Source organism: Rhipicephalus microplus, unplaced genomic scaffold, assembly GCF_043290135.1.
Source record: "Rhipicephalus microplus isolate Deutch F79 unplaced genomic scaffold, USDA_Rmic scaffold_72, whole genome shotgun sequence".
Classification (NCBI taxonomy): domain Eukaryota; kingdom Metazoa; phylum Arthropoda; class Arachnida; order Ixodida; family Ixodidae; genus Rhipicephalus; species Rhipicephalus microplus.
In genome coordinates this window covers 323,020-346,091 of record NW_027464645.1, presented here as the reverse complement: position 1 = coordinate 346,091, position 23,072 = coordinate 323,020, and the positions used below count along the sequence as shown (strand labels likewise).

Below are 23,072 nucleotides of genomic sequence, written 5' to 3'. Positions count from 1 at the left end.
TTACACCGAATGCATGCGTCACCGGCCTGGCAGGAAGGGATTGTCCAATATAATGGTTTAGAAGTCATCAGAGAGAGAGAGGCACTAAGCATCCTTATTCGGTATTATTCAGGCATAGTGTTAAGGGTGATCAGCCCCCTTCGTGGAAACCATCTATAGACTTCCGCCGCGGACCCCTAATTGCTACAAGCTGGCGCTGTTTTTAGAGGATGAGGCTGCCTTAGTTCAGGGGTGTTGTTTCGGATGGGTGCACTAAGAGGTGATTATGTACACCTCCTATCATATGGTAAAGTGTGCCCTGTGCTCCGCAACAACATGGGACAGGACTCCCACCTCAACCCGCCCACTAGTGCTAGCCTCCAAGTGGCTGGATTACAGGGGCACGCCACAACCCCCGGCAAAATGTGCTCTGCAAAATGTGTCAATGTGGGTAGGTCACGTATAACTGGGAAATTGTAATGTCCAGTAGAGCTGCGAAAGCTGTTGGTTTTCAGGGCTCTTAGTAAGTCTTGGTCTTGTGACATAACGTTTGCAGGCATGCTGGAGCATTTTGGAGCTTATAACATGTTTGAAGTTTTTAACGACCTTTTCTGTATCTACGAACACCTTCTAATCCATGTTCTCTCTCCCTTTTTCCTCTCTTTTCATGCCCCGGCCATCACATATTTGGGCTTTCAACGCAACTACTCGTCTTGACTACTGCGCTGCGTTCGTTGCCAATCGCAATCTACGGTCGACTCTGTGCGTATCAAATCCGCTTTCTGCCCGTGCTGTTCGCTACGCCGACCGTTGTGACAAATTCACGTGTGTGCCGTGCCTCGTGCTTTGCTTGCGGTGCTGACGTGGCCCCGCGCAGGCCATCTGTGACGTGTCCAGGGTGCCTATCCCGCAGCTGTCGGAGTTGCGCGACCGCTACACGTACAACATCAGGCCCCTGCCTCCCGCAGCGGCACCCAGTCGCCACGGGCTCTGGCTCTTCCTGGGCGACGACGAGGAGAACGACGCCGACTCGGACCACCAGATGATGGTGGCCGCCGCCTTCTGCGGCATCTCCAATGCCTTTCTCGTCGCCAAGAATAGAGGTAAGACCCGAACGAAGCTTTTGAACAAAAAAAACTACGCGCCTAATCTATATGTTCACTCACATCAAAAGCACGGCACTCACGCTACGTTTAATTGATAATGTAATGCCACTAACGCACTAATGAGCGAAATAGCGGTATGTTAATTTTACCATAGTCGTGGTGAAATTACGTGCCCGATTGAAAAGTATTTTTACTTCGAGTGAACATGTCGCCATTTGATGCATCGTTAAGCATGGTTACAGCTGGGATTTCTTGATTTTTGTTTTTTTGTATGATTTCATGCCAGTGGTTGTGTGTGCGTGTGTGCATGTAGTGCGTGTGTGGGTCACTAATATGGCGCGCATTGCACCGACTTTATTGTTGTGCCTTAAGTACTCTAGAAACGTCGTTTTGCGTAGTACTAGCCGTAATTGAAGGATGCTAGCTTTAGTTAACTCAATGTTTATATTATAGTCATGATGGCATACGCCTCGACTAACGTAGATCTATGAATCTCCTAACCTATATCGGTGACAGTCGCGATGTCATTGTATTGCAAAATTTAAGCTAACTAAAATAGTCATTATTTTTTTATCTCGTAACCTCTAGGCCAGGGAGCCGTCCACGCTTCCCTACCGAGCCCCTTGGACCCTAGTCGAATGACATTGGACATCTCGACACTTAAGAGGCAGTACTCAAGACTAAGACAGCGCCAACGCCAAGCGCACATCATTCTCACTGGTGAGAAATGTTTCATTGTTTTCTCATTTTTGTTTACTTATCGTATACACAAAGTCATTTACTTACATAAGTAGCCGTGTATAATATTTGTATCTAGGCTCCCTATTATTACACATGAGGGGGTCGGAATCCGAAACCACCAGTGTACGTATTTTTAGGTGCATGTTACAGGATCCCAGATGATCAAAATAAACTGTCACAAGTGACGTCCAGAAGCTCCTACCGCCACTTTTGGTGTTTTTGAGAAATTAAATCTTGGTGAGGCATTAATTTCACCATATCATATCTTCTTTCGCAGGAAACCTGCAGGCTCCCGCGTCGACGCGCCCCCAACGAATATCGCCGGGCGTTCCAGTAAACAACCTTCTCGCGGGCCAGAAGCCACTCGTACGCAGGTGCCGCCCGCCGCCTCCGACGCACGCCGTGCCCACCGGCTTACCGACCACATACACATCGGCAACACCGTCGAGCGGCGTCACGTCAACGACACGAGTATCCCCGCGCGTAGGCGGCGTACCGACCACGTCAACCTCGAGAACATCGCCTTCGAGCTCACCATTGACCAACGCGCGTTTGTCTTCGACTGCCGCCACGCCAAAGACGGCGCGAAAGGCATCCCCTCGTGTGACCACGAGAGACCCGATACCCGTCGAAACGCTTTCCTGGGAGCAGGCGAAGAAGTTGAAAGCTGGGAGGGACGACAGTAGCAGCTGTTCGAGTTCTTCGTCTACCGAACTGTGTGATGACAAGAACAACAGGTCGTCGTCGCCCGACGAACCGCCGCCACCCTCCAGGAAGGAGAGTGGCGAGAAGCAAGTAAACGACGCCGACTCCAAGGTAACGCCACCCTCTTTGACGGAAAGGAAATCTCCGCGCCGGTTAAAGAATGGAACGTGCGACAAGACGTCAGACAGTTCGTTGTCTTCTTCTTCGTCCTCTGAAGAAGAGGAAAGCCGCGGCCGCCGGGCCAAGCGTCGCCACGATGCACACGATGCCGAGGGCGCGCAGCCGAAGCTTCCTCCGCGACGTCTGGCCGAAGGGTTCAAGCCTGGAGTGGCTGGTGTGGCGAGAAAGTCGGGCATTCGTGCCACCTTAGTGAGGCACCAGGAACCAATAAGCCTAGACGACGACGACGACGGTTCCTACAAACCAGACGACGAGAGCGATGCCTCGAGGAACTCGTCGTCGGAGAGCTTAACGTCGGACGAAGAAGAGCAGCCTTCTTCGAAGCTGGAGACCGTCAGTTCCTTAGCGGAGGCATCTTCCGCGTTGGACGACTCGTCGCGTTCCCTAGAAAGGGTGCAACCGCAAAAGCCGGCTCCTGACTCCCTCAGCTCGGAGACAGAAAGCTCGAGAAACACCTTCTCCAACATGGTTCTCTCCGGTTCGGACAAGTACAACATTAGGACGTCCTCCGAGGCGTCGAGCTGGAAGTCTTCGAGTGACGCCTGCCTAACAACGTCCTCGTCAAGCGGACCACCACCGCCTTCGGAAGTGGGCAGCAGGAAACCTTCCGACGAGCAGGCGAACCAAGCTAAACTCTCGGACGAAGAGTTTCAGAGGCTGTCTAGAAAGTTTAGCCAGTCAGCGCTGTCCGACAGGCAGGCCCAGCGAATGGCGTTACGAAACACCAGCCGACGAGGAACGGACGAACTGGGAGCCCCCCAGCGGCTCTCGACCAACATTGACAGGTCGTCTTCGGAGGACGCCGACCGGAAGCTCTCGCTGGGCTCTCCACCTCGATGGCCGCCGAGACGCACTAACACCTCAGACGAAACAGGCGGCGACTCACCTTCGACCGAACTGGAGAGGTTTCGCCGGGACTCTAGCAAACGGGGTTCGGCGAGCAGCGAGATAAGCTCGTCAGCACTCAGAAAGTGGTCCTACAAGTACGACAGCAGGAACACGTCCAACGACGTGAGCTGGAGGTCGTCCGACACTGACTACCAACAGTCGTCGCTACGCTACGAGAGGTCCATCTCGGAAGAGGCCGACGACGGTGACGCGGCACCCGGAGATGTCGCATCTGCCAGACCCTGTCTACTGAAAGAAGACAGGACGGGCTCATTCAGGGCCAGCCAGGAATCTATCGATGGCCGGCTGCTGCCCTACGACTCGTCGTCTGGCCGAGAGCCAATGTTTCCGGGGGAGAAGCGGCGCGGCTCGTCACTGACCTGCACTACGCTAGAAACGCTGAACGAGATGATTTTCGAGAAGGCCGAAGAGGACGTTAGTCAAGAAGCTAGCCATGAAGCCAGTCAGGAGGCGAGCCAGGATTTAATTAGGTATAGTGAATCGAGTACTTCGAGCTCGCACCTAATGTCTCCCAACAAGGAACTTCGAAGATCGGTATTTTTGCTGGGACAGAAGGTGTCCCCGGACTCCGGAGTGCACACCGTGGCTGACAGTGAGAGCAAGGCGGCCGTGAACGAGGCTTCAGGGCACCGCCGCGACTCTTCGACACCTTCCGGACATCCGCGGTCTCCCGGAGGCGCGCCCCGCAAGTCCTCGCTCAAGTTCGACGCCTCCAAGTTCTTCGAGAGTCTGGCTCACGCGACGTCGGTGACGCGAAGTGTCCGTTGCGCGTCCGAAGGCTCAGCGACGGCGCTAGGAGGGCCATCTGGCGTAGAATCGGCTAGGCCTAAGACGACTCGGTCACTGAGCACAGACGCCACAATGATGACGGCTTCGGGTCAGTCTGGTGGTTCGGGAGTGGGTGATGGTGCGACGTCTATACCGTTGATTCGGCGACATAGGTTTCTCTCGGGTGATGTCGGCGACTCGAGGGTCACTCCTCCGACGTCGCCGAGGCGCTCGGTGGGCGAGAACTACAACCCGTTTCCCACGCGAAGAACTTCGTTCACGGGCTGCATCAGCGACTTCAAGGTGAAGCTGGGACTGTACTCTTCGCAAGACAAGCCGGCTGTTGCACCGGCTTCGAATGGTTGTAAGACGACTTCCATGAAGAGTTAACCAACAGCCCAATGTGAATTACATTCTAGGTAAGCGAAATTACTTTCTCGTGCTGGCCAAAAAAAGTTAACATTGCCAATATGATCAGTGCAACGTGATCGCGTAGTTTCTAACTGGAACGTGTGCGTGGAGCACTTGAACATTATTATTATTATTATTATTATTATTATTATTATTATTATTATTATTATTATTATTATTATTATTATTATTATTATTATTATTATTATTATTATTATTATTATTATTATTATTATTATTATTATTATTATTATTATTATTATTATTATTATTATTATTATTATTATTATTATTATTATTATTATTATTATTATTATTATTATTATTATTATTATTATTAGCCCGACTACACCCACTGCATGGTAAAGGCCTCTCCTATGTTTCACCAATCAACCCGGTCGTTTACTTGTTCCGGTCAAGTCATCCCTATACCAACTTCTCAACCTCTCCTTTGGAAATGGCCCTGTAACATACTTGCACGGACAGGACAGACCATAACATGAAGTCCGTCTAGTTCGTCCAGATACATTACAGTGCAATTACCCAACATCATATATAACCAAACAGTCTCTACCTTTTCATCTGCCCGCCTAACTTTCTATATCTCCCTCTTGCACTTGCTTTCTCTTAGAATGGAGTCTGCTACCCTTAATCCTTATTGCTTACCATTACTTCTCAATTCATATCCAGTCCGTGATCATTTCTTTTTGATTTCGATTAAGGCCAAGCTTCAATTATTATTGTAGACAGCTAAATAGCAGGGGAGAGAACGGCGGTCACCTTTATTCTGTTCACAAATTCTCGCATAGCTGCCGAAATAAACGACTTCGCAAAGGCAGCATTGGTGAAAAATGTAATAAAGGCTACTTGCCTGTACAAACCAGACGGTGGTCAAAAACTGGGCTAAAAACTCTCCAAGGAGGTCACCAGCTCAAAGGAAGAGGTAGCCATCGCTTGTTATGCGCTTGATGATAGTAGCATTGAAAATTTCACAGCGTTGAACAGGAAAGAAGTTAGAAGCACAAGAATTTTATGCTACACTCGAAGGTCTCTCTTGCAGACCTCTTCCGAGCGCGTTACAAGCTAGAGGCCCATCTACTATGCCATTGCAGAGCACGTTGAAAAACACCAGAGGGTTGAAATTTTTGTTGCCATCTTCTATTGCGTACCTCGCAATCTTGTCGTGGTTTTTGCACGTAAGATACCAGATAATATTATTGGTATTAAAGACGAGTTCTTTTACTCGAACGACCGGGGCTCGATGCCAGCGTAGACTATCATCGCCTTGTGTGTCTTCTATTTGTTTGTCCCCAGTCCATGTGCTGCGAAACATTGGAACTATCTATTACAACGTTGACCGGATTGGCAATGCAGTCTAAGATGTAGTGATCAACAAAGCATTTTCTCGCGTCACGATCTCCTCGCTTTCTCATTTCCGCAGGTCATCGGGTTCGAAGCACGCGCCAGTACACGCGTGATTGCGAACCAACGCAGCGACTGCCCTGTGCCCACGCAGGCAGGCCTGTCTCTCATACTGCCCAGCGGAGAAGCCCGTCACGCCGAGACACGGCACCTGTCGGAAAACGCTCGTGGACAAAGAAGAAACAAAATGTCCTGCTGGGAACTTCACAACAAAGTTTTGGCTGCAGTGCCTGGATGCGTTTACAGGGATGCTTACCGGAATACCCGTGCCCGTCTTATTGCGTTTCCAAACTTTCAAACTGTGTTACTGCTCTCTTTCTCGTCGTTGTCTGCGAAAAGCAGGACTGGACAATATCGTCGTGGTCTTGTGACGCGGTGGTATGGTTTCTTAGTGGGTGTCGCAGCTCAAACACTGTTGTTAGCGAGCCGTGTTGGCTCCTAATTGACATTTACTGACTTGAATTGTCGAGCTCCTCTTCTATATTTACTGTTGGCTTTTCGAGAAATTAGTGCCGATTGCTGTATTTTTTTTGTAGGCCTGATTTGTGCAACAGGTGGCGCAAGTGAAGTCTGTTAAAACTGTTTGATGACCACAATGATACAACAGGTTTGTACTATTGTTGCTTGATAATATTAACTGGTTTGTGGACATTTACGTTTACACAAGTTGCACACCTCAATACGTCATAAACATAGACAGCATGTCGACGTCGGGTTCCGGGGTGGCGCCAGGATACTTGTAGTAGAGTGGTGGATTGATTGACATATATGTGGGGTTGAACGTCCCAAAATCGCCATATGATTATGAGAGACGCCGTAGTGGAGGGCTCCGGAAGTTTCGACCACCCGGAGTTCTTTCACGTGCACCCAAATCTGAGCACACGGGCCTACAACATTTCCGCCTCCATCAGAAATGCAGCCGCTGACCCCGGGATTCGATCCCGCGACCTCAGGTCAGCAGCCGAGTACCTCAGCCACTAGACGACCGTGGCGGGCCTAGAGTGGTGGAGATAAGTGGTGAATTGGCGTTTTGTTCAGACTACGCCTACCTTCTTTCTTTTTTTATGGGGGAGGGGCAAGGGAGGGACCGCGCTTCCCCTGGCGCCACCGCGGTCGCATTAAAAGTAAGCTCGCTTAACCTTTCACTCTTATTGGCCCAGCGTCCTCTGTTGGCTGTTCAGTGTCGCAACGAGTGTCTGTCATTTCGTAAAAACACAACACTATCATGAGTAGTTTGCGGAACGTATATTTGTAACAGAAAGTCGCGAACGTTCGAACGTTTGATATTTAAGAATTTTAAAAATTAGGTATTTAAAAGGCGAATAAACCCATCACTGGCATTTCGTCTAGTATTCAGCGGCAAGATCATGCCAAAGATGATGGAAATCATTCGTAGCATTTCTGATGTGGCACACATTTATAATTCATAATTTTGATGGGTATTGACAGACTGTTTTCGAATGTTTACTACTGTTGAAACGATGAATGCGTGCCACCGACACGAACATATTCATGTAAACCCAGAGGTCAGTCGGTGATTGTGAAGGATCTCGGAGTACATTTTGTGTCGCAATATAGCTTACTTATTGGCAAGTAGCTTCCGTAAAAATTCTAAGTTCAGCTCGCGAGTAAAGTGACCGTTTCGCGAAGGTTTACAGACACTTTTCTTTGGCTTCTGGAAAGCTCATGGGCTGCGTATTTATGTCTGTCGCCATGGCATCGTCAGAATGCTTTTGTCTTTTCTCAGAAAAATGTGAATATGTACCATTATGCCACCATTGTTGCTACTTCGTTTGTGCTTTCAAAGTCAGCCTCGGGCAGCGCTTTCGAACTACAGAAGCATAGCACTCTTCAGTCGCGAACGCTCTCATGTGAAAAACAAATGTCAGTGTTACGTCATACATTTATAAACTGATGTATTTCAGGTTTACTTAAATTTCTTCACGAGGCACCGCTCCAGTCGTTTCAGATGGTAATGAGCGACTTCACCGTCTAATTAAGCTTAAGCCAGAGTATCTTTAGTACCCCACACGTGCCTGTTTTCTAAGACAAAATCGACAATCTGCGTTCGGAGCTACGAATTGTTCTCGCTGTTTGAGTAGTCATCGAAGCGATCTAATATCGAAGAGATCAGATAGTTTCATCCTTCTGTTTGCCCTGTTTTCCGTCACTCGTTTGCGTTGGTGGTAAACGACTGCTCGATAAAAGGTGAATATTTCCTTCAAATGTCGATGCTCATCAGAAGTAAGCAAGTTAATGGGGCCCATTTTGAGTTTATGACAGAAAGATGCTACTTATTGGCTGAGAAACCAACGTGCGATACTCGCGTTTTCGTTCCACTTCTTTTATTTTATTTTTTCTACTCTCCCCTCCTCCTTTATCACCAGGCACCAAGATGCCACATTTATGCGAGCATAACATATATTTGAGGTCAGGTTGATGACGATTGAGCACACTATCTAAATGTGATAAGACAGAAGTCTATTCCTCTGTCTTTCTCTCTATCTATCTACCCATCCATCTCGCCCTCTCTCTCACACCACCAACGCACTATCAATCTACGTACCTCTCCCCTTCATCCCTCTGCAGAAGTATCTATCGAGCCGCCTTGAAAAACGTTGTGCGTAGTGTTATACAAGACCATCTTTATCTCCCCATAGCGGCGCATTGAAGAGAAAACGAGAAAATGCCTTGTTTAGATCCCTCTCGCGAGTACAACAGCTCTAGGATGTGTTCATATCGTTTCGACCAGATAGCACTTAGACGTTACGCGTTAAGCGAGATATAGCCTCAATGGTGTTTTCTGAAATGAGTGTAGCACGGCTTAACAACAGTGTGAGCGATTTGCGCAATCGTCTGTCGATCAATGGTCCCGATTGCGATGGGCTCTACGTGCGTGGCAGTCTTACTAGCCGCAAAACGTTGATTATTACAAGAGACAAAAAATTCATTAATATTTGAAGTCACCTTTCATGGCTGCCCCTTGAAGGGGCCCGTAAAAAACATTCGAAAATAAAAAGAACAGATACGCTGCTCCCTCTTGTCGTTTCCTGTCTTTTCGCCAAAATTCGTGACGCCGGCAGCCTGTTCGCGTGATGTCATGGAGAAACAAGCTCTCTATTGGTTAACATACTATAGATATCAGCTGCGTATACACTCCTACCCTGCTTTCCCGTGCAGTAGGGCGCCAGTTCTGCCTCGTCTCGCATGTACATTGTGCGCGGTCAACCTATTTCACATTGTTTTGTGCGTTTTTGACTGCGCCAGCGGAGATAACAGAGTGTAGGTGAAATTCGAAATCCTGACGGGCACAACGCTGAGAGCCAACATTGTCCACTTGTTTTTCCAAGAGATAAGTGGCGACGGGGAGGTGGCGCCTGTAGGATGGATGAGGAAGGCGAGAAAGGAACTACCCTCTCGTTTTTTTAACTCGGCGTGCTTTAGGGGTACTTCAATTGTACGTAGTGTTTATAAGTAATGCTGTGGAATCACACATCGCTGCCTCATCTGCAAGTGTTCGTCTACCACCGTCTCGAGCTGATTTGTCTTTACATAACCGTGCGCGGAGCCTGCCTGCGGTTATCCCGGAAAATTTTATTGCGCTCGCGGTAAAATACTGGTTGTGAATGGAGGCAGTTATGTTGTACATTCCAAGCCAGGAAAAGGCACTTTACTGTCGCTTATGATCAGCGGAATGAAAGCGTGCCTAAATGAAAACAAAAATATTGTTTTTTTTTTTACGTGCCAGAACGACGATACGAATCACTTTGTGGTTGATTTCGAATTATGTTTCACCAACCTGGTTTCTATAACGTGCGCCTAAATCTAAGTTCACAGGTGTTCTAGCACATTGAGTTCATCTGATTGCGGCCACCGGGGCTGGGCATCGAACCCTCGGCCTCGTTTTTGCCTTACTTGCGAGGCTACAGTGGCGAGTCGTGAAGGCGAAGTGAGATGGCGAGAGGTAACTTTAAAGCAGGTCGTCAAACTGATTGACCTATGTGAAGGTGGTTTCGACAAACAGAATCGAATGAGGCTAGTGGGTAAGTATGGGTCAGTTATTACTTGTTTCCGTGAATCAACCCTTAGTAACGTTTGGCAGAGGACGTTAATAAAACGCTGGTTACGTTGCTTAGTATATAACAAAACCTTGTGAAACTGCGATTTCGAAGCGACTGTTATCCCTATCATAAAACGCAATTTACATGTTAACGAAGAGTATATATAAAAAGAATACAGTACCTGCTGTCATCCTGCGAAATCTGTGAGAACTCTTGAAAAAGCAAATTAATTTAGGAAGTTCAGCATTACAAAACACCACACTTCCTCTGGAAAGATGTCGTATCGGCGTTGCTGCGATCATTATCGAAGCAAGAACTCAAGTTAGTTACTGGTGCTTTGTCGCAAAGGTGAAATTAATGACCATTCGTTATTATTCATTGTTAGATGACAAGACATCTTGAAACTAAGGCTTTGTAGCAGCGGCTGTCCAACTCGTCAAAAGTAAACTTCAAGTGATCCATGTGGACTAATCGCAAGCGGTGAGTCCGCTTATATCTGCGCAGTAAGCTTGCCCGTCTTAGTGCAGGTAATTAACGAGGAGAGTCTGCCTTGATAAACTAGAAAACTCATCATAGTGATTCAGGTTAGTGAAGGTCAAGTTTAAATATTTGAGTCATAGGTAACCCTCGTTTTGCAGGGCTACGTGACATACGAGGAACGCAGCGTAATTAGGAAGGTAATACCGCGGGAACTGTTTTCCTGATACAATTAATTTCACTTGAGGGATGCACGCCATATGGATGAGTCGCGAAGCAGAGAAATAATGAAGTATATCAGCCAGATAAGAGACCGTGCGTTGATAAAACACAGACACGCACCTAGCCTGTTTACTTTTTAGCAGTTTCTTCGCTTTCTTGCTCGCCGCTTTCATTTCCTTGTTATCACCACATCTTTATTTTTCGCCGATATTCGCTGACACTTGCTGCATGATCTTGGTAAAACAACGTAAAAAGGTAATAATAATTACCACATTTCATCACGTACTAGAGCGAGCGGAAGTCCTGAATTGCACTCAGTGGGACTTGGTAGAGAAACAACTTGCACTTGGGAAATTCTTTCCAATTTTGCACAATATATTTATTTTCTTTCAGTACTCGCCCTCCTGGCAATATTGTTGGATTTTTTTCCAAAAATTTTGATGGCATTTTTTGATATTTCGTTGCACTGCGTAAAGAAGGTCTCTTGATCTGGTAACAATGTAACTGTAGCACGACTCAACATAGTTTCAACTATGATTACAACAAACAAAAGTCTTGTTTGCTCAAAAATGCGGTGGACTGGACATTTTCACAAACCTTGCACGTATTGCGTACCTTTTAATTTCTTTTTTTTTTCTGTAGAGCTTAGAAACTTGCATTCCAGATGAAGGCATGATCACGCACGCATGCTGCAATCCCTAAATATTGTTTACAACGGGTCACGTATTTTCCTGGTTGTTCCAAACCCCGCCCCAGATCATGTCGCTCAAAGCTTGAACTTGAATTCGCCTACCTTCTTCCATTGGGGATGACGCGTTTGCTCTTTTTTTTTTCCACGTTGCTCCTTGACGTCACGAGAATGATGAACAACTCGTTGCATTTTCTAGCCTCAAACCCCGCTTTGAAGATGTGTCTATCATGTTTGTGTGCACTCGCGTGGGTCCTGCATAGCCACGACCAAAGAGCTACTGGGGCGTCTCGCATTCTCTCGTCTATTAGCCGCCTTGCTCCCCCGAATGTATGCTCTTCTCCTTGTGGATGTTGTGTTACAGAGATTGCACATAGTGCGACGAGCGCACCGTACTAAAGGAAGAAAAGAAGTGTCTACGTACGTAGTGTGTGGTTGTAAATACTATGGCGTATATATTTGTACATAGGCATATACATATAATCTATTTTTCTTGTGCTTCGTTCGCTACTGTACATAAGATCACGCTCCTAAAGAAAACCGATGTTAATGGACAAGATGTTGGTTGCGTAAAAGGGCAAATAAACCTGCCACATTTTTCTTGCGACGTGTTTGCTTTTTCTTTTTTTTTTTTGTTCCCTGGCTCGGGAGAATGTCTCGTCTGGCAAAAGGTATGTGGGCATTGAATGAATGAATAAACTTTAACAGTGTAAGTGACTTTCATGTAGACAAAGCAAGAGGGTTTTGCATTCAGACTGTTTTGCAGCGCTGGAAAAGCGAGAATAAAGTGCATAAAACACATAGGACATGTGCTAACAGCTACATAAAAAAACACGATTGGTCGCTTTTTCAAAAAAAAAAAAAAACGCAATGCAACGGTACGCAATCTTGGTAAGCGTTTGCTGAACACTCGAAATGTATACGATCCGTGCAGAAGTAACTCCATCGCCGATGAAGACACCTACACAGCGTCGTTATCACGCTCTAGGTATCAACAAAGTGCTGACAGCAGAAATGTGGTACACACACTCATTTAGTTCTTGGATTGTCCGCTGGATGGCGGTATTTGTGTATGGTGAATATATGATAAAAAGAAGCGAGATGGCGGTGCTGGAAGTGTTCTCTACATGAACGGGCGGGCGAAAGCACGGACGGATTGACGGACGCTTCGCCCCACTCATTATCATTTATTCCGTGGATACGCTGTGATTTTTTTCTTGCAAATTCGTCAACGAAGTATTCAGACACGATTAGACTGACGAGCTACATTTGACAACGTCCCGCATCGTGCAAACTGGCCCGTTTTTCTGGAAACAGTTACTTTCCATGATCGTATGCTGACTGCTATCGCCCGATTGACGTTTTCCCTCGCGTCGAGGGAAAACTGATAAGAAAGTAACGCAGTGGATCAGGGTAGAGTAAAAAGGGAGGGGGTAAGTGGTGAGAAAGACCTCAATAACGAATGTGCAGCAAAAAAAAAAAAGCATGCCACCTGCATCTTCCCACGGGGGAAACTCGAGTAAATACGTCGCAGAGTGGTAGAGGTATCGCGGGAATGATGCGTAATTGGGTATGGTTTGGGAATACTTAATTGTTATCTCGTCTTTATTATTCTAATTTATTGAATGAAGGAGAAGCCTCGCCTTCAACGTCAAGCGAGAGCCAATTAAAGACGCCCTTGAATGAATTCCGAAAGCGCAATCCAGTGCCTACATTAACGGTTGGGCAGCGCGAGCAGTCGTTTTCTCTCTCTCTCTCTCTCTCTCTCTCTCTCTCTTTTTTTTTTTTTTTTTACTAGCAGATGGTGCCTGCGTCGGCCTTGGTACGCGAGAAAGAGGGAGCGACAGTTTTGCGGGTGTATTCCCGTCATGGGCCCGCACAAGGCGCGAGCATGCGCAGTGGGGTTGTGAACGGTGCCGAAGAGCGAACTGTGCGAGTACAAAATGCTCCGCATTCAAAAAATGCTCAAGAGACCGGTGGCCGGAGCCGCAAGATTGCAACACTCGGCGCTGTTGGTCACAAGCACGCCTATAGCGAGATTACCAAGCACATTCCATTTTCTAAAGCAGGGGTGGTCGGCGGAAAGCAGTCCGTCTTGTTGTTGGCCCGTCCGAAAGGCCATATATATAAAAAAAAACGCTTCTTCGTTGCTTATCGGTGGATGTGACTAAGCACATCTTTTTTTTTTTTTTGCGCTGAAGCGGCGTGCAACCGTATCTTTATCGCCGTTGCCCCGAAAACCCGTTTGTTCTAGCCCTTTCAGCCGGCCACCCCTGCTTTGAAAAATGGAATAGCCTTGGCACTCTCGACACCAGCGTGCTCAGGAAAAAACAGCGCCACGTGTCGCAATCTCGTGTTGCCTGTCTTCAGCCACTTGTGCCGATCTTTTTACGGTGCGGCTTTACTTCGGCCATTCTTATGAGAAGGTGAGGCCGTTTGTCGCCCGGTTCCCTTTCTTTTTTTCACTATCCGTGCGATTGTACGCATCAAGGCGACAAATACGGCCGCTACAGCAATCCGCTCAAGGCCTGCAGCACTCAAGCGTAAGTACCTGTTAATTTATTAATAGCTAAAGTTTACCGTGCCAAAACCATGGTGTGATTATGAGAGACGCCGTAGTGAGAGACGCTGTAGTGATTATAAGAGACGCCGTAGTGAGAGACGCTGTAGTGATTATGAAAGACGCCGTAGACCATCCGGTGTTCTTTACCGTGCATTTACATCGCACAGTGCAAGAGTCTCCACCATTTCGCCTCCACCAAAATGCGACCGCCGTGGCCTAGATCGAATCTACGACTTTCGGTTCAGCAGCCGAGCGTAAGCATCTGTGTTAACGTTACTTTATCCAGATCGTCGGTGTAAGTGCTCGGGCGTTTATTTTTTTAATCTCCGTAGAAGCGTGCCCGTTGAAAGAAGAGCACTTTCTGACAGTGACACGATTGCTGTGCGTTATGTTCTCAGTTATCCTAGTATCATTGTGCAACAGTGGCAATGTATACCATTCCGTCTGTCGGGCCGGGTTGTTTCCTACGGTGTAACGTTATAGCTGGAAGATCAACTGCACCGGCTTTGTATAGGCCTAATTGTCAATCTGAAACCGTAGGCGGGTCTAGGATGTAGCGCGTTTTAGGGTAGCGTCTTTAAGGTATGTTCGCCCATATGAGAGAAAAATGATGAGGAAAACAGGTAGGCTTTCGGTGGAAGAGCTCGAACTTACGGTTGATCCCATCGCTTTGTTAGGTGCACGTGGTACTACCGAAGCACGTGCCGAACAGTGGAGCTCGTTCATAAAAAAAGGCGTGCTTTAGGAATGTGCCCTTTTCGTTTTCATGTGCAGCCTTGTCCATTTTGGTAGGAAAGCCAGAGTGAAAGCCTCCGAGATCAAGAGCAGTTTCGCGACTTTGCCGCTATGAGAAGTTGCGCATGTGCGCCCTTCGTGTAGAGGAAAAAGGTGGAATCCGGCCTCGGTCAGTTGTTGCGCGTAGAATGCAACCATACAGCGACGCATAAGTGGAAAAATTATTCTTCCAATATGCCTTGCAAACAAACTGCTTCGCGGTGCCTTGAGTACCGCTACACGCTCATGAGGATCTATACACTGTCATCATTTGTGAAAGGGAACACGCGAGCGCGTGGCCTGCGCCTTGCAGCGGCTGCCTACAGCACCATCAGTCAACTAAGAAAAAAAAAGCACGCCCGCTTTTGGCATCATCTATTCGCAAACAATATAGCAAATCATGGTCAGTGGACAAGTGCTGCTAGATTGCGCTCCCGCTCTGTTCGACCTGTGGGCGATGACGCCAAAAGTGGCCTTGCTTTCTTCAGCTCCCGGTTGATGGTGCTGTAACGTAGCCACCGAATAGCGCAAGCCACGCGATCGCATGTTCCCTTTCACATAGGAGGACAGTGTACTTGAAAACTCGGTAAGACGGGGAGGACCCACTTAGTCTAAAGGCTCAATCACACCTGCCACAAGTATACCGGTCCCACGACTGTTTCCGACAGGTGGTCAAAAAATGACAGATCTTCACACCTGCCGGCGACCTATACGTAGCCAAGGAGAATTCACGCGTGCCCGTATACAGCTCGCATTGCCACTGCCCCATAAAGTATACCTACGTCCTCTTCCTGCGCACGTGATTGGTTCAGAGCCCCGTCGCGGTGGTCTATAGTGGCTAAGATACTCGGCTGCTGACCCGCTGGTCGTGGGATCACATCCCGGTTGCATTTTAGATGGAGGCGAAAATGCTGTAGGCCCGTGTGCTCAGATTTGGGTGCACGGTAAAGAACCCCAGGTGGTCGCGATTTCTGGAGCCCTCCACTACGCAGTCTCTCACAATCATATGGTGGTTTTCGGACGTTGAAACCCATGAATCAATCATTTGTGATTGGTTCAGAGTTTGCCGAGTGCAGTCACCCGGCTGAGAAATCGAGCCGTGAGCGATGCAGCAAAAGCGGGTCGCGTTGCGACCAAAGCGGCCATTCGCGAACGATTGCGACTAGTCGGTTTGCGACGTAGTCACGTGACCGTTGATAGTCGCCGGTGTTGAGCGAGCCTCAAGTGGTATGGGGTCGAAACGGCTGCCCGGTAGCTTGAACGTCTGTACCGCAGCACGCGTTTGTCGCTTTCACGGCTTGACAGCTTCTTGCCCAGCTTCGAACACTTTCGTCAATCCTCGGCCGAGTGAAGCGGTCCGTGACATGTCTCGGCGTCGTTATGATGCCGGGATGGCTTAACCCGTTCGCGTTCATCGGTAGCGACTGCAAAAGTTCACGACACACAACTCGTTAGACACCAGGTAGAGCAGCTTCTGCTTGTTTGTACGTAACCTATATAAGGGTGTCCCACATATATTGAGCCAAGCATTTGAAAATGAAAGGCACTTCAGCAGCGAATTGAACCAAACACGTATTACTCGCTCTAGCCTGGAGGTACTCAGGCTATTTTTCATTTCTCCCCATACTAAATAATTAATAACTCTTAATTATATATTTTTAATTATGGGCTAGAAACCCAAAATATTCACACTGAGAAGTAGATCACTTTCAGAAACCACCGACTAAATTGTTTCCTGTACAATACGTCTAGCGCTGTTATTTTTGCAGCGTTGTAAAGAAAGCCTATATCAGCACTATAGCAGTGCGCTCGCGGTCCGTCACACTTTTCACATTTTGCGGGCTTTCTTTACAACGTGGGAAAAAATAACAGCGTGAGACGTATATTACAGGAGACAATTGATACGGTGGTTTCTGAAAGTGCTGTACATCTCTGTGTTCATATGTTGGGTTTCCAGCCCATAATTAAAATAGGTAATTAATAATTAATTAGTATAGGGAGAAATAAAAAAATAGCTTGACTAACTACAGGCTAGTGCGAGTACTATGCGTTTGGTTCAATTCGCCTCTTAAGTGTCTTTCACTCAAAAATTCTTGGCTCAAGTTTTGTGGGACACCATGTATAAGTAGCAACGCTTTCTTCGTCATTATCCCTCTTATATGTGCAGGTTGCAATTACAAGACACTTCGAGACAGGTGTAGTAAAAAGTTTCGAAGTGTAATGTGGCGGTTTTTTGTGTGTCAGCACGCGTGATGGAATGTAGATCTGAACCATTTTGTGGGTATGTGTATATGGACATGCAATTGCTCTCCCCCTTTGTGGAACTTACTTCAGTCATACGGGGAGGGGAACATGTGCAGAAAGGATTGCTGTTAGCGCACGATGGTTAAGGATTTGGGCGACTACATACGTTAATTTCAACTTCGTGTGTATACATATACGCTCTCACAGCACCTGCCCTGCTCTGTTCATCATGTCGTAAAGCGAAAAACGTATCTGATTTAAGAAATGTCACAAGATCAACCGTGTGAAGCGTTTGGTATGTAACGAGCGTAGTGTCTATGGAGCGCTTCCTGGGTAGTGCATTCAAAATTTACGGCACTGCCGGAAGCTTTTGCATCGGGCTGTTTCACTCATAGAAAATGTCTTATGCTCACCCACGTGCGCCTCTTCAGTTTATGAAAGGCCTGCTTTAAAGATAAAGTATGGCCGTAGTTTTTCGTTATACACTCAACCGGAGACCATCGCTGAAAGTAAGCTTAGTATTCAAGCTCTTTTAAGTGTTGTGATCACACAGGGTTGCGTTGCCAAGCACAGCTGCAAAAATTAAGTTCTGAATGATAGCTATCTGACTCTAATTTAAAGTCCGGACACAGAATATGTCTACGGCAATATATAGAATATTACTTGCTTTTACGTCCACCAGCTGCTCAGTATATGTAAGTAAACATAGTTCCTAATCCTGGAACCTTGTTAAAGGAGTCTAAACCTGTGCGTGTCACTGCTATAATGAGAATTCAGAGGTGCTGCCACTGATTAACTTTTAACGCGGGTGTGTGTTCTTGCGTTTCTTCTTCTGACCTCTGCTCTTCTGTATCTTCGTAGTAATTGAGCAACCATTTTATCTCGCCTCTTCTCTTCACACTCCCCTGGAGCAGCCTTTGCATGTACGTGAAGTCCTATCAATTACAATTACTTTATCCTACGCTCCGGTGTAACGGATAAAGTATTTCTTTCCTGGGCCATTTGTATATGTTAGCGGGCAGCACATCCTCGGGCATTTCTCAAGCACGATCATGGCAAGTATTCACATCGGAACTATTTTTTGTTGCTTATTTAAAGCAGAGAACAGGCTGTCGATGTCAAGTTTTGTAGTTTGATGTATTTTTTGTATTCGCTAAAGAAATGTCCATAATATGTATTTTATAATGTTCCTGCAATATTTACTACGGGAAGCTGCAGCTCATGCGATCCTTCGGCCGCCATGAGAACGAAGGGTAGTAGACGCTTTGCCTGCTCTTCACGCTTCCTGCTTTGATCGAACTTTAGTTTCATTTATTGCCGTGATTTGGCTTTTGTTTTTTTGTTTTTTTGCATAAAATAGCAGTTCGTTGCGAACCTCGCGACCGGATTTGACATGGCGAGCTTAAACGTGCCAAGTCGGCGAATCGCGACGGCTGAAATTCGGTTGAGCTTCGTGAATGGACTTCGTGCTGCGACAAAGTGGCCGGAACTATAGATGGCGCAACACAAGGGCCCGAAGGACGATGCTTAGGTTAATCCACGTACTATCAATCATTCGCATACTGGCTGAGCCATGCGTTGCGGCTCCCATAGACTATCACAAGAGAACCAGACTGTCTTCTCGTGCGAAACTCTATGCGGCAATCATGCTGTCTTTGATGAAGGCTCGCTTTAACAAGGGCCAGCATTAGCGCACGAAAAGACGAGGCAGTAATTCACAGCTACCGAAGATGTATTACAAAAATGCACGTATCGTGACGTACGGTTAAGCGTTGGTACACGAAGTGAACTATGATGATCGGTTTCGCGCAAAACATCGCTTAAGTAAGGATTGTGACACTGTGTGAATTCTCTTGATTCATCATACTATTGTTTATACTCGCTCAGAATGCCACAAAGGAAACCAAAAAAAAAATGGGGAGTGCAGATTGACATGAAGTCTGAAAAGAGTGTTGTATGAGTAGAAAAATTTGACAAAAACGATTTAGATCTGCGCTAACATTCTGCACAACGAAATGAAGAAAAACAGCTGGTCATTAAAATTCTATTAATAAGGTGATTGCGTGATTGCGCGTTAGAAACTGAGCAAAAATGAATTGTAAAATAATGATACTTAATACTTAAGCGAAATAAGTGAAATTCTGGTACCTTTTTAACCAAACATGGTGGAGACTTTGACGAGAGCCAAGAATTTAGAGAGGGATTTTAAAAAGGTGGGGCATACATTGCCGACAAGTCGCCGAATGCTCCGCTTCCGGACCTTTTTTCCGCTTCTCTGGAATGAACCGCAAGAGCCGCGCTCTGTCTTTATGTTTCACCGCTGCTCTACGTTAAGGCGACAAATCCCGTCTGCACAACCACTGCGACGATGTCCCGCATACAGAGCAGCCTCGCTGAATCCATTCGGGCTTTTCATAGAGCGTGGCTTAATCCGACTTGCTTCTCGGCTCGTTTCGTCTGCCGAGCTTTCCTTCTTCACTTGTTGATTTAGTTCTGAACATTCGAACTTGGTCGCTTCTCTATTTCAACAAAGATGCTGCTAAAAGCTGGCCGTAATGTCGACCTTGTCGCCAAGCTTCCCCATAATGAACAAATACGTGCCACAGAATTCGGGCAAGTGCCACTGCCGACCGCAGAGCATAGCATCGCCTTGCACAGCGTATGGTAGTAAGGGAGTTGGAAACGGGAGTTAGTAGTTTGAGGTGGAGAGATGCGATGGTGGGAAGGGGACGAAAAGGAAGAGAGAGTAAAGTGTGGAACAAAAAAATGAAAAAGAGAGGGGAAGAAATGCAGAAACAAAGGGAGATAACATCAAGGAAACAGAGAACAAAGGTAGAAAGAGAAAAAAAATTTGTCGAAATAAAATATTTCACGAGATGGAATGTGAACCCGCGTACACCTCTATCCAAAGGCGAGCGTCTTAACCCCTCGACTATCCAAGCACACTAGCAAAGAATGCTAGCAGGCCTAAAGAGGGGTGGGACGTCCTAAGAAAGTGCGTAACCCCGAAGAGGCAGAGGCGCATCTCGAAGGTAGACGCGTCGGTCGACCGGGGGTGTATGAACGCCGACGGGCCCGTGCTTCGATGTGCCAAGGCTTGTGCCACCAAGTGCAAGCATTGATTTCGTATAGTGCGGAGCGCTTTTTGGGTCCGGGCGTTCGTGTACCGTCTTCGGTTGGCGTAACGCCGTACGATATTTAAAAATAAAAGAAAAAAAGTGGAAGCAAGCGAGAAATAGAAAGAGAAAGGAAGAGAAGAAATAAAAAAAATAGAAATAAAGAGAGCAAAAAATAAAAACAGAAAATCTGGACATGAGAACAAGGAGAGGAGGACAGAAAGGAAAAAAAAAACACTGATGATAAACAATATAGCTGATAGCTTCCCTCAGGCTTGTCATCACTAGGGGAAGCTGCCTCTTTGCTTTTTTTTTCTTTTTTTAACACAAATATTGTACATGGCTACATTCGGGCAGATAGCGTCTGTGGACAAAATTATGTTTAGTACAACAATAGGCCAACTAGCATAGTACAACAATAAAAATTGTAAAACTTGCAGTTAACAACTAATGGCGGCTATAGTGACTTACTGCAAACAACTTCATGGAGCGCGGTTTGCTTATGCAATGACACTGTAAATATAAAGTCGGCTCTCTCGATATAAACACTCGTAATAAGCAAGCCCCAGCACGTTGCCCCGGCAACCCCAGCAACTAGGACCGCGTCCTAGCGATTGCCCCAGCAATTGCTAGGACAGCAATTGCAGAATTGCCCCAGCAGATTGCCCCAGCAATCCCAAGCAACTAGGACCGCGTCTCCACTTGAAGCATGACGAGTGCCGCCATAAGTCGGGCAAAATATGCAGAACAGGGAATCGCACTTGCGAATTATGTAAAAGGGTCCACCACGCAATGAGCCTCGCAATCGGTGGAATGTCTATTGGCCGACACGTTCGCACCTTATTGACAACCATCACGGCTGCAAACTAAGTATTTCAGTAGAAAAAAAAATATGCTTGAACGGACGTAAACTTCCTGTGCAAACAAAGGGGAAAAAATCCATAAACGTCACGCCTAAGATGGGGTGAGTGTTCTTTGGTCGGAAAATTTGATCTTGAGATTTCGCAATCACTTGCCAGAGAATTGCTTCATCCCCCAGAAAATTTATCGCACTCAGGCACTCGCGGTTTCGAAAAATATTCTTGATCTTTTCCTTTGACACGACGAAACGTGTGGGTGTATACCCGTATACGTCATCTCTGAAGTTTTCTCAAAACAATATTTTTGGAGGTTCTCGTACTTTGTTCTGACGAAAAAAAAGTATAGGGCGTTAGTGAACAAAAATGATAAGTGTTAATTGGTGCCATTAACCAAACTGGAACTGCATTCAGAGCGTAAATGCATCTGTACTTTTTCAGTATAAGAAAAAAATTCCAAAGCGGCAATTATCATGCATCGAAATATGTAAAAAAAACAAATCCATATTTTGTTCTACGCTCCGTTTTTTGTTTCCGCTTCTTCAAAGAATTTGATAGATATTTCTGGAGTCCTCCTGCACTACGGTGTCTCTCGTAATCATATGGTGGTTATGGGACGTTTAAACCCCACATATCAATAAATTCAAAGCTGTTGTTGGCTACGGTTGGACGAAATTCCAATGACCTGCAAACAGCGTATCTCAATAAAAAGTACACGACAAAAAAAACTGGAAAGAGACAATAAGCTAAATTTAAAACTAATATTGAGCTCCAATGCCACCTGCGCCTACCCTGAAAAAACTTTGCAAATTTGTAGCCAAATATATATATTTATTATTGCCACTGCAATACAGTGAAGTAACGAAGCTCACTTTCAAAATTCACGCCACATTCAGCCAAAGCACGCAGCGGGTGAATCACAGCACCTTAGCATTTACGAAAAATTCGCTTCAACCAGGTGCACGTATAGCTACATTTCATGCAGCGCCAGTTTCGATGCCGTTAGCCCCAACGGGCGTCTTCTTCCCAAATGTGTAACTGGCATTCCACCTTTAGAGTCTACTTCGATGATTTACGAACCAAATTATTACAACACGCTTGTTGTTAAAATATACTGCAATGGAGTCGCTACTTAGGCTAGTACTGGGGTATTGCGTTTTTGAAAGAAATATACTTTCTTAGTGCACGGGGAACGTTTCAGAAAAAAGACAAATAGGAGTGCGCTCTGTCCTATCTGTCTTTCTTTTGAAACGTTCCCTACACACTAAGTAAAGTACATTTCTTTTAAAAATGTTGAAACAAACTGCGGAGGGGCTGAAGCATGTCGACAAGAGTGTTTCAGCTCCACCGACATGATACCTGAGGAAAGGTTGAAGCGTACAGTGTTTTGAGAATAATTTCTTTGTTTAGGCAATAGTTGTGCGAAGCCTCGAACCGGACATGTGTGGAAGGGTCATACCGTTCCGTTAACGTCGTCGGTAAACAGCGTTGGAATGCAGCTTGCCCTAAGCTTAACCTAAGGTCATAACGTGCCCGGTTTCAGTTCCCTGCGGCATGTGCACGTACGTGTTTCCGCCTAACTGCCGTATTTGGCTAGGTGTTGTACTAACTTTCGACTTCTTCATGTTTAGCACAACGGTGGCGACTAGTGGGATTCACCCTTTTTTTTTTTAGCGCGTACTCGTTTATGATTAACCGTGACTAAGGCTGTGTTCCAATACTCACCCTAGACGGCTAAATAGACAGCTAAATGGACGGCCGCCATCTTAACTCACATTCTAATTCCCACGTAGCCGTCAAAGAAGACAGCTCCGAGAAGACCGCATCGTAGACAAATACGATGCAGGCT

The 23,072-nt window shown here is 46.4% G+C and overlaps 1 protein-coding gene and 1 long non-coding RNA gene across 4 annotated transcripts in view; both read left to right on the top strand.

Annotated features, from left to right (window-relative positions):
- Positions 1–12,276, top strand: part of LOC119173912 (uncharacterized) — a 228,424-nt gene extending 216,148 nt beyond the window's left edge. For both annotated transcript variants that reach the window (XM_075885122.1, XM_075885123.1), the window contains 4 exons: positions 857–1,082; positions 1,674–1,805; positions 2,104–4,807; positions 6,241–12,276. In XM_075885122.1, coding sequence (XP_075741237.1) covers positions 857–1,082; positions 1,674–1,805; positions 2,104–4,778 — 3,033 coding nt within the window. In that variant the 3' untranslated portion in view covers positions 4,779–4,807; positions 6,241–12,276. The remainder of the gene's footprint in view (positions 1–856; positions 1,083–1,673; positions 1,806–2,103; positions 4,808–6,240) is intronic.
- Positions 12,277–14,034: 1,758 nt separating this feature from the next.
- The window catches only part of LOC119173465 (uncharacterized), a 92,429-nt gene continuing 83,391 nt past the window's right edge, over positions 14,035–23,072 (top strand). For both annotated transcript variants that reach the window (XR_012889385.1, XR_005110103.2), the window contains exon 1: positions 14,035–14,212. This is a non-coding gene — a long non-coding RNA (uncharacterized LOC119173465). The remainder of the gene's footprint in view (positions 14,213–23,072) is intronic.